Genomic DNA, 10,347 nt, shown 5'->3' with positions numbered 1-10,347 from the left:
TCTCGTTCTTGTAGATGTCCTCCATCTCTTTTATTTTCTCCTCCCTCTCTTTGATAGACTTCCTCATGCTCGCCATTGTCTTTAGGTTGTCCTCACATAACAGTTTTCGCTCCAGGTTGCTTTCCTCCGCCTGCTGGTACATTGTGAGAAGGAGCTCACTTTCGTACCCTACAACCATCTCAATCTTCTCCAGCTACTCAGCCACCTGTTGGCTATTCACTGGGTTTTCATTCTCCATGACGTGGTACCTGTTCCCACTTTTCTCCACCAGCCACCGGGGGGCACTCCAGCTCTCGATGTGCTCCTCAGGGGTGACCTTTCTGAAGCAGTCCCCCATGGTGAACAGTACCAGGGTGAGGGTTCACACCCCTAGGACCAGTAGCTCCAGATGTTGCTCCAAAGCTTGCCTGTCGCTCTCTGTGAAGGTCATGTCACCCGAGACCACGAGGAGGAGGGCGTGAGTCTCCGGAGGACACAGATGAATGCTGCGTACCACCTCCCGCTTCACCCGCTCAGACTTGTCCTGCACGGAGCGCCAGCCCCAGCCCAGAGTGTCAACCACGCTACCGCAGAGCTTTTCCCATCATATTTTCCTCCTAGGAGCAAAATCCTTAGCTCTGTCAGTCTGTGGGTTGCTTCTATGAGTGAGACAGTGAGACATAAGATCTCATCCAAATCTAACCAAAATACAGTAGTTTGTTACAAATATGTACTGTACTGTGTGTTTGGTTGAAATGACCGTTTTTCACCTGAGTGAAGAAGAGCTCTGATATGTCCCTCTTTGGGCCCACTTCAGTCTATCATCTGGCCTTTTTTCAATCTCCCTCCTCGTGTTCAACATTTTCCCAGACTGTCATTGATTTCAAAGCATCTGCCATTGTTTCCCGACATCACCTATATCCTCTCCAGCAGCCTTCTGACCTGTTTGACATCATCGTCCCCGCTCACATTGTCAAACACATGGTACCTGTTATTGCGTTTCTCCACCAGCTGCTTCCAGCTGGCTTCTCTCTCCAAGAGCTGCTCTATCCTCGAGTCCTCCTCCCTCAGAGCGTCACCCCCAGTGAACAGCACGATGGGGTATCGCCAGATACTTTGATGGGAAACTCCAGCTGCTCTTCCACCGTCCGCTCCTTCCCCCTGAACATGTCCATGACTAGCAGGGAAATGTGTGGTCCCCTGGAGGACACATGGACACGCCAACCTCTGCTTAGCGCTCTCCAGGGAGTCCAGGGGGAAATAGCGCCCCGTCCAGGCGGGGATGTCCATCACAGTGACCCTTCTCCCAAATACTTCCACTTCTCGCCTCAAACACTCCTCGATTCGGGCTCCGATGGGGAACTCCTCTCGGCCTAGGATGGTGTTTCCTGTTGAACTCTTCCCAGAGTAGCGGCTCACCAGGAGGACAATCCTCAGCTCTGAGTGACGACCTTGGTTCCTCCCCTGTCCATGTGATATTATCCATTATGATCTAAAAGGCAAAACAGATCCTAGATCAGCACTCTGAGAGGCGTTATGAATACAGGCCCAGGCATACTTTACCTTCAGTACATACATCTGAAAAATCGAATTTTCTTACTGGCAAGAAAAAGCCATATACTGTACTGTAGCTACCCAGCCAAATATTATTAACACTGTTAATGTGACATTAGGTTTACAATGTTGTAGGCCTACACATTATGCAACCCAAACAAACTGCCTCAAAGTCCCTCACTCATTTAACTCTGGAGGAGGGCCAATGTCATATCATTTAACTCTGGAGGAGGGCCAATATCATATAATTTAACTGGAGAGGGGCCAATATCATATCATTTAACTCTAACTCTGGAGGAGGGCCAATATCATATAATTTAACTCTGGGGGAGGGCCAATATCATATAATTTAACTGGAGGGGGGCCAATATCATATCATTTAACTCTGGAGGAGGGCCAATATCATATAATTTAACTGGAGGGGGGCCAATATCATATCATTTAACTCTGGAGGAGGGCCAATATCATATAATTTAACTGGAGGGGGGCCAATATCATATCATTTAACTCTAACTCTGGAGGAGGGCCAATATCATATAATTTAACTCTGGGGGAGGGCCAATATCATATAATTTAACTCTGGGGGAGGGCCAATATCATATAATTTAACTCTGGGGGAGGGCCAATATCATAATTTAACTCTGGAGGAGGGCCAATATCACCATCTCTGGACAATGAACTAGACTGTATTTTCCATGATGTCTCACCTCCCACTAATATCAACAACATGATATATATTTTAATAATTATATGCCCTTTCACAGACACTCTCATCCTAAGCAATTCATAGCGGTACATGCATACATTTTTGTATGGCAGCAAGTATTGAACCCACAATTCTTACGTGGCAAGAGACATGCTCTACTAACTGAGCCAAACAGGAGCACCGTGACGAGGATGACAATGATAATGATGATGAATATGAGCAAAATGATGATGATCTACTCACTTACATCACACTATCTTTGTCCATTACAGCATTTACAACATGTCAACATATCAATTGTGTACTCCACTGCATTGGAGAGGATTCATTTACCGTCACCTTAATCTCAATCTAATCAATTTTCTGTGTGAAAAGTGATTTAATTCCAGGAATGGACACAATTAAGACATTTTCTTTCCCTTGAGTCTCATAATTCTTTCTTGTATTTTTTTTATCTCTGTCGGAGAGGCAAATAACTCTCGTTTCTCTGTTACTTGTGCCAGAAAATAATTACAGACTGTCTCTACAGTCAGTTTCTACAGTGCCTTCGGAAAGTATTCAGACCCCTTGACTTTTGACACATTTTGTTCTGTTACAGCCTTCTTCTAAAATGGATAAGAAAAAACAAAAATCAATCTACACACAATACCCTATAATGACAATGCGAAAATAGGTTTTTAGATATTTTTGCAAATGTATTCAAAATATTTTAAAAAATACCTTATTTGCATAAGTATTCAGGCTCTTTGCTATGAGACTTGAAGTTGAGCTCAGGTGCATCCTGTTTCTAGTGATCATCCTTGAGATGTTTCTACAACTCGATTGGGAGTCCACCTATGGTAAATTCAATTGATTGGACATGATTTGGAAAGGCACACACCTGTCTATATAAGGTCCCACAGGATTGTGTCGAGGCACAGATCTGGGGAAGGGTACCACATTTCTGCAGCATTGAAGGTTCCCAAGAACACAGTGGCCTCCATCATTCTTAAATGGAAGAAGTTTGGAACCACCAAGACTCTTCCTAGAGCTGGCCACCCGGCCAAACTGAGCAATCGGGGGAGAAGGGCCTTGGTCAGGGAGGTGACCAAGAAACCGATGGTCACTCTGACAGAGCTCTAGAGTTCCTCTGTGGAGATGGGAGAACCTTCCAGAAGGACAACCATCTCTGCAGCATTCCACCAATCAGGCCTTTATGGTAGAGTGGCAAGACGGGAAGCCACTCCTCAGTAAAAAGACACATGACAGCCTGCTTGGAGTTTGCCAAAAGGCACCTACTGTAAAGACTCAGACCATGAGAAACAAGATTCTCTGGTCTGATGAAACTAATGTTGAACTCTTTGGCCTGAATGCCAAGAGTCACATCTGGAGGAAACCTGGCAGTATCCCTACGGTGAAGCATGGTGGTGGCAGCATCATGCTTTGGAGATGTTTTTCAGCTTCAGGGACTGGGATCGAGTCAGGATCGAGATAATGATAAACGGAGCAAAGTACAGAGAAATCCTTGATGAAAACCTGCTCCAGAGCGCTCAGGACCCCAGACTGGGGTGACGGTTCACCTTCCCAACAGGACAATGACCCTAAGCATATAGCCAAAACAACGCAGGAGAGGCTTGCGAGGCCCAGCCAGAGCCCGGACTTGAACCTGATCGAACATCTCTGGAGAGACCTGAAAATAGCTGTGCAGCAACGCTCCCCATCCAACCTGACAGAGCTTGAGAGGATCTGCAGAGAAGAATGTGAGAAACTCCCCAAATACAAGTGTGCCAAGCTTGTAGAATCATATCCAAGAAGATTCAATGCTTTAATCACTGCCAAATGTGCTTCAACAAAGCACTGAGGAAAGGATCTGAATACTTATGTAAAACATTTTTTTTAAATAAATTAGCTTTCTTTTTTTTCTTTTAACTGTTTTTGCTTTGTCATGATGGGGTATTGTGTGTAGCTTGATGAGGGGAAAAAACAATAGAATCAATTTTAGAATAAGGATGTAATGTAACAAAATGTGGAAAAGGGAAGGGGTCTGAATACTTTCCGAATGCACTGTATGTCTCAATGTTATGGTTGTTCTAAATTATTCCCCTTTGTCTTTTATACAAATGACCATATGTGCAAAAATGTGTAAAAAACAACAACAACAAAAACGTATTATAAAATTGAATTGACATCAGTTGGCTAAATTAACAATTCAGGATATTCACTCCCCCCCCCCAAAAAAATGTCAGGAGATTAGTTTGATTTAATCCCTCAACTTCACGTTTTAAACTCTTTATCATTTGATATCTCATTTTTTTAGTGACAGCATCTTTGGACCTGTGCCTAAAAGCATGAACAATAAAATACAACAATCCTTCACTCTCCTGGGCACCGTAGGGTGCTGTTGTCTATGATCTCTAAACCACATATTCTACACAGCTCATACTCTTATGCATCACAGATCATGAATATCTATGAGTTGTACTTCTCCTTTTGAGTACCTCCGTTTAAAGAGGCGTAGTGAGTACATCAACACAATTGTGTTTTCTGTTAAATCCTTCAACCGTTTGACTGTACTACGTAAACATGACGGGACTCTATTTAAAATGCACTGGCATTAAGAGTGGAACAGTGGCGGATGCAATTATATTTAATCAATCTGGCAGTCGCACAGGTTTTGTGTAGGTTTTGTACTGATGGTCGTTGTGTTGACAGCCTCAAACTAGTGCCTATGCCACCCCTATCCTAAGAGGAAGTACACAAAAATAGCTCTTTATTTTAGGACTTTGTTTACACCGGTTTGAAAGGCTTGGGAGGCATGGGGTCCCGGCTGGGGTTGAGGTCATTTCCGATCTTTCTTTTTAATCACGTCAAATGAGAACAGAGAACAGATGATTCCTCTGGTGGTGTGGCACTGAGTGACCCAAGCCAGACGCTGAACTTGGGTTGGCAGATGGGGGCACTGCATGCTTCTGTCTCGCTCAAATCACTCCATCCATCTGCACAGGCAGAATATATATCATTTTAAAAGGGGAACCAACATTCACAGCTGTGGCGTGTTCAGTCTGGAGCTACTAGCTGAACTTATCCAATAAGAACACACAGTTGCAAAATGTTTAACTATGGTGTGCCCAATTGAACACAACCATGACATGCAACTTCAGAGATGCACAAGGACTACGGTATCTGGCCACCTAGTGGCGCCAAAGCCCTCAATTGAGAATCACCAACTAAACTGATGGTGCCTTGTATGAGACAGCCAGGCATTGTACCCCACAAAAGGCACAGTGGTCAGGTGCTTTGTCTGCTAGCTGGCGGGAACACTTCATTATTTTGGAGAAAGATCAGAATAGGACAGCTGTTGATGTATTAGTTGGATGACACTTTCATTCATTAGGGTTAAATTGAAACAATAAGAATCACAGATGTGTCCAATCATTGCTTTTCACAAGGGAACTGAAGACAGAGAACGTTCTGTAATAAAAACAACCCTAAAGTATGCCTATCCTGATGATAGTTGGGATTTACATACACTTTTCCCTTTCTTAGATTACTCCATTCTTAAAGCTGTAGCATTTATATTAGTGCTGGTTCCCGCCGTTGCATTGCAGCACCAAACTAATCATTTTAAAGTGTTTGTTCATAGAGTCCCACAGTGGAGGTGTCATAATACCCATAAAACCTAGCGGTCAAACAGGGAAATGTTTCCAATCGTTTTTTCCATCATTCATTTTTCACATAGGGGATTTTAGAAACACTTAAAATAAAGGGCTGTGTTTTGTGTATGCTTACTCTCGCGTGACGTTTTGAAAATTATGTAAATCTCTCTCGGACAAGGTGACTTTTATCAATATATTATGAATCCCTGCAAGCTCCTGCATACCATCTCTAGTTGATACCTTTGCTAACAGGTATTGGGTCAATTTAAAACTTGCACAAGACAGTTCACAGAATTGTCTATTTAAAGAAATGTAGCCTATTTATTCATTACTACATTTAGCTAACATTAGATAATTAATCCAGAGATTCTTACTTTAGCATTGATTGGGAAGTCTCATCCAGACCATCATGGGATTTGTAGTTCTTAATGATAGACACACAGTTAATTAGCATGTATTTTTGGGGGGAGTAAATACAGTCAAATATATTGATAAAAGTCACCTTGCCCAAGAGAGATTTACATGGTTATAAAAACGTCAAGCCAGGGTGAGCCTACACAAAACACAGCCCTTATTTTAAGTGTTTCTAAAATCCCCAATGGGAAAAATGAATGGTGTAAAAATGATTGGAATCATTTCCCTGTTTGACCTCTAGGTTATATGGGTATTATGACTCATACTGTGGTACTCTATAGCCTTTTCTAATGTTATGCTCATATTCTCTTTTTATCTATCAGCCTCAAGCCGCTGATACTGTAGTTTAGTAGTAGCAGGAGCTAAAGAATCCTTTCAATTAAAACATGCGTTCATTGGGATGTGGGATTATTTGGCCCTGATTTAGCCTGCTGGGGTTTCATCAGAGTGTGCTCTGCTCAGGGATTAAGCACATAGGACCTGCTTAATCTTGGCTACAGATTACAGTGTTCTCCTAAGGCCTGCCCTGTTTGACGAGGCTACCCACAAACCCACCCACATGGAGGACAGAGATGATAATGCTCCAATGGGACATTTGTGCTTAGTGCTACGTATCGTTTACTTCACTTCAGACATGTCCACTCGCATCATACCTTGACTGGAATGTACTTGCAATACATGCATATGGCGAAGTGTGCATGGATGGATTTTCATAAGATTTAAATCAGGAAATTATACTGTGTTAGTAATACTGTGTACTGTATGTAGCCTGCGTCCATTAAATCACTACTTAGAGATTTGATGGGTTGAGGGAATTGGTTTAAACGATGACCTGCTAGTTCCATTGCATGAAGCTACTGCTTATCTAACAATGGTTGGCTACTGCGCAGTTCACGTGTGGCGTGTAGTGATTTCTGATTTCCTACCTCAACAAGTCTTTACCCTATGCCCATCGTGGCAGCCCTGTGTTGCACGGCTCGAGTGCCGTGGACAACATGAATCGAGTCTCGTTTTTCCCAAACAATCTTATCAAGAGAAGGGTTCTACCCACCATCTTGGTTGGTTATTAATCAGGAGTGCTGACGTGCACTCCCACCGTGCACGCTAGTGTGTGTACACGCCCCCTGGACATAATCTGCCCAAATATCAGTGACAACAGCACAGCTGTTGGAGAATCCTCTCAGGATCATCGTTGGACTGGAGCGATAGAGCGGAACCGACCGGGAGTAGGAAAAGAGTATCACCCGTAGCATTTTGCGCACAGTAAATAAGTGTGTGTGTGTGTGTGTGTGTGTGTGTGTGTGTGTGTGTGTGTGTGTGTGTGTGTGTGTGTGTGTGTGTGTGTGTGTGTGTGTGCGTGCGTGCGTGCGTGCGTGCGTGCGTGCGTGCGTGCAAGCGTGCGTGCGTGCGTGTGTGTGTGTGTGTGCAGAGCCATATATACACTAGAAATATATGGCCCTGTGTGTGTAGCTGTGCATGTGTTTGTGCTTATGTGGTTGTGTCCAGAAGTGATTCCCTCAACCCATCCCCACTTGGTTGACCATACAGTACATACATTGTGGACACAGCCACTGCTGCCACATGCAATAAACAGAGAATGACCTGCTACAGCAGATATTACATTTGATATATTCCTCACATTATTGATACATGTCTTGCTAATGGGGTAAAGACAGTATGATGCCGTATGTAAGGGCTTAGAGTAACATTGTTCCATTAATGCACACACCGATCTTCATAAACCAGGCCTCTGCCTATATATGTTTTTTTTTAAACTGCTCACATCATAGAGATGGATAGATGGTGCTTCTACATCTACATTGCTTGCTGTTTGGGGGTTTTAGGCTCGATTTTTGTTTAGCATTTTGTGACATCTGCTGATGTAAAAAGGGCTTTATAAATACATTTGATTGGTTGATTGATTGATGGTGCACGTCTTATCTTTGCCATTGATCACTCTGTGACAGCATGGGCAGCAGCATGGATGGCTATCTCCATTATAAGTAGTCAGTTGTCTTATTTTGTGTTTCAAACGAGCATAAAGCCATCGTTGGCAATATACTGACATCAAGTCAGGCTGGAATGTTTTAACAGGAGATTACTTCATTGGCTGATCCCTCCCACTGACCTGGATTCAATTCTTACAAAGTATAGACAAACTCGTTTGAGGAAGAATACTATGCGTTGATCCTTGCCCGATCACTCAGAAACCATAGCAAATCCCACCCAGTTAACTCTTTGAAAATGGTGAAAGCCCTCCATGGTGTTGCCTATGCCATCACACCACCACAGTCTTTGTGGCAAGTGTGCCCTCTAGCCATCTCTATGGCTCACTTCTACTACAGTTGAGTGGACTAAATTTAGGTAAACTACCGATCAGAGGAATTATAGATTTTTCCGACGCATCTCTGTGACCTGAGCCTAAAAAAAACTCAACATGAATGGTTCTTGCATTGCCTTTATGCACTATGCGGTCAACTATGATTTATCCTCACGTTGACAGGAGGACATAGCCGGGTTATATTGATATTTGCTCAGGGTTAGCTGTCAGGTGTGTGGGGAGGGAGTGGTGTTTGTTGTTGTGGTGGAGGGGAAGCCATTGTGGTGGTCTGACAACCTGCATCCCCTCTCAGACGTAAGCCAGGCAAACCTTTCAAAATAAAAGCCCTATATTTAGGGAATTGAGCAGGGAGAGTTGTTGTGTTTTAGTCGTGTCTGTTTCAGGGAGAGGTAACATATTCTCGTAAGTGTATTCCTCATTTCTATTCCTCCTTTTTGGTAGAGACAGATATTCATTTTTTTGTTAAATTGTTTGTGCTAAGCGAGTTTGTCAGAGGAGCAATGTGTTACCTCAGTTTTAGGAAGGGTGTGGTGAAGGTACAGTGGATGGGGGTGGCGGTTAGCCGCCACAGGGGCATGGAGATTTTGGCGGATGGATCAAACACAAGCCTGTGTGGTTGTGATGCAATCACAGCCGAAACTGAGCAACCGTGACAACATTCAACATTGCGACTTGTATTTAGCCTACTCCATCAACATACAGTACATGCACTCTCATTGGGTATTTATGTTACTGAACCACTAGCTATATGCAGGACGGGATGAACCGTCCGTACAATTACAACAAACAGTCAGTCATTGAGAACACATTATCTTTTACAATAACGACCTTGCCAAGATGGAGGAATAAACTGTGCTGCAAGCAGACAAGTGACAACGTTACAGACCAAGCAGACAATAAATAAAAAAACATTGTAAAAAATCACCTCATAAACGGAAATAGAAAAATACATATTTACAACACATCGGTGGGGGTGCAACACATTTCGTTAAAAATATAAAGGACACAGCTACAGTTAAGGCAGTGTTTCCCAAACTCGATCCTGGGGACTCCAAGTGGTGCACATTTAGGTTTTTTACCGTAGCACTACACATCTGATTAAAATAATCAAAGCTTGATGATGAGTTCATTATTTAAATCAGCTGTGAAGCGCTAGGGCTAAAATCAAAACGTGCACCCAGGGGGGCCCCCGGGGCCGGGTTTGGGAAACGCTGAGTTAAGGGCTTAATGCAGTCACGGGATGGATAACCAGGTTGTTTAGACTGTTTGACGAAACTGGAGAGATTAAGTGATCATTAAGTGATCATTGATTATGTATATATCTTACCTTATGGGTAAGATTATATATATGTTTTTATCAACTGGGGTGGTTCAAACTCTGAATGCTGATTGGCTGACAGCCGTGATATATCAGACCGTATACCACGGGTTTGACAAAACATTTATTGTTACTGCTCTAATTACGTTAGTAACCTGTTCATAATAGTAATACGGAACCACTGGGGTTCATGGTATATGGCCAATATAGCACGGCTAAGGGCTGTAACCAGGCACTCCGCGTTGCGTCGCGTTTAAGAACAGCCCTTAGCCATTTACCACACCCCCTCGTACCTTATTGGTTAAATATAAACCATGCGTGAGAAGAAACACCCTATAATGAACCTTGTGTTAAGCTCCTCTCTCTCACTTAACCCTTATTACCAAATTGATCATTAGTG

General features: G+C 43.2%; 1 protein-coding gene across 1 annotated transcript; it reads right to left on the bottom strand.

Moving 5' to 3' along the window:
* Positions 1-361: 361 nt before the first annotated feature.
* On the bottom strand, positions 362-1,557 carry LOC139372271 (GTPase IMAP family member 8-like). The gene is made up of 3 exons (XM_071112028.1): positions 1,543-1,557; positions 922-1,443; positions 362-523 (listed from the first exon to the last, which is right to left on the bottom strand). Exons 1-3 carry the CDS (start codon positions 1,555-1,557, stop codon positions 362-364), a joined length of 699 nt encoding a protein of 232 aa, XP_070968129.1.
* Between the last annotated feature and the right edge of the window lie 8,790 nt (positions 1,558-10,347).

The sequence above is a fragment of the Oncorhynchus clarkii genome, chromosome 18 (assembly GCF_045791955.1).
Source record: "Oncorhynchus clarkii lewisi isolate Uvic-CL-2024 chromosome 18, UVic_Ocla_1.0, whole genome shotgun sequence".
In the NCBI taxonomy this organism is placed as follows: domain Eukaryota; kingdom Metazoa; phylum Chordata; class Actinopteri; order Salmoniformes; family Salmonidae; genus Oncorhynchus; species Oncorhynchus clarkii.
The sequence above is the reverse complement of the archived record's forward strand: the minus strand, read 5'-3'. Positions and strand labels throughout refer to the sequence as shown.

Bases quoted from the DNA above. Each gene is read 5' to 3' on its own strand.
- LOC139372271 (XM_071112028.1), bottom strand. The intron at 524-921 runs GTCAGAAGGCTG...CGCTCCGTGCAG, and splicing joins GGGACGATGATGTCAAACAG to GACAAGTCTGAGCGGGTGAA.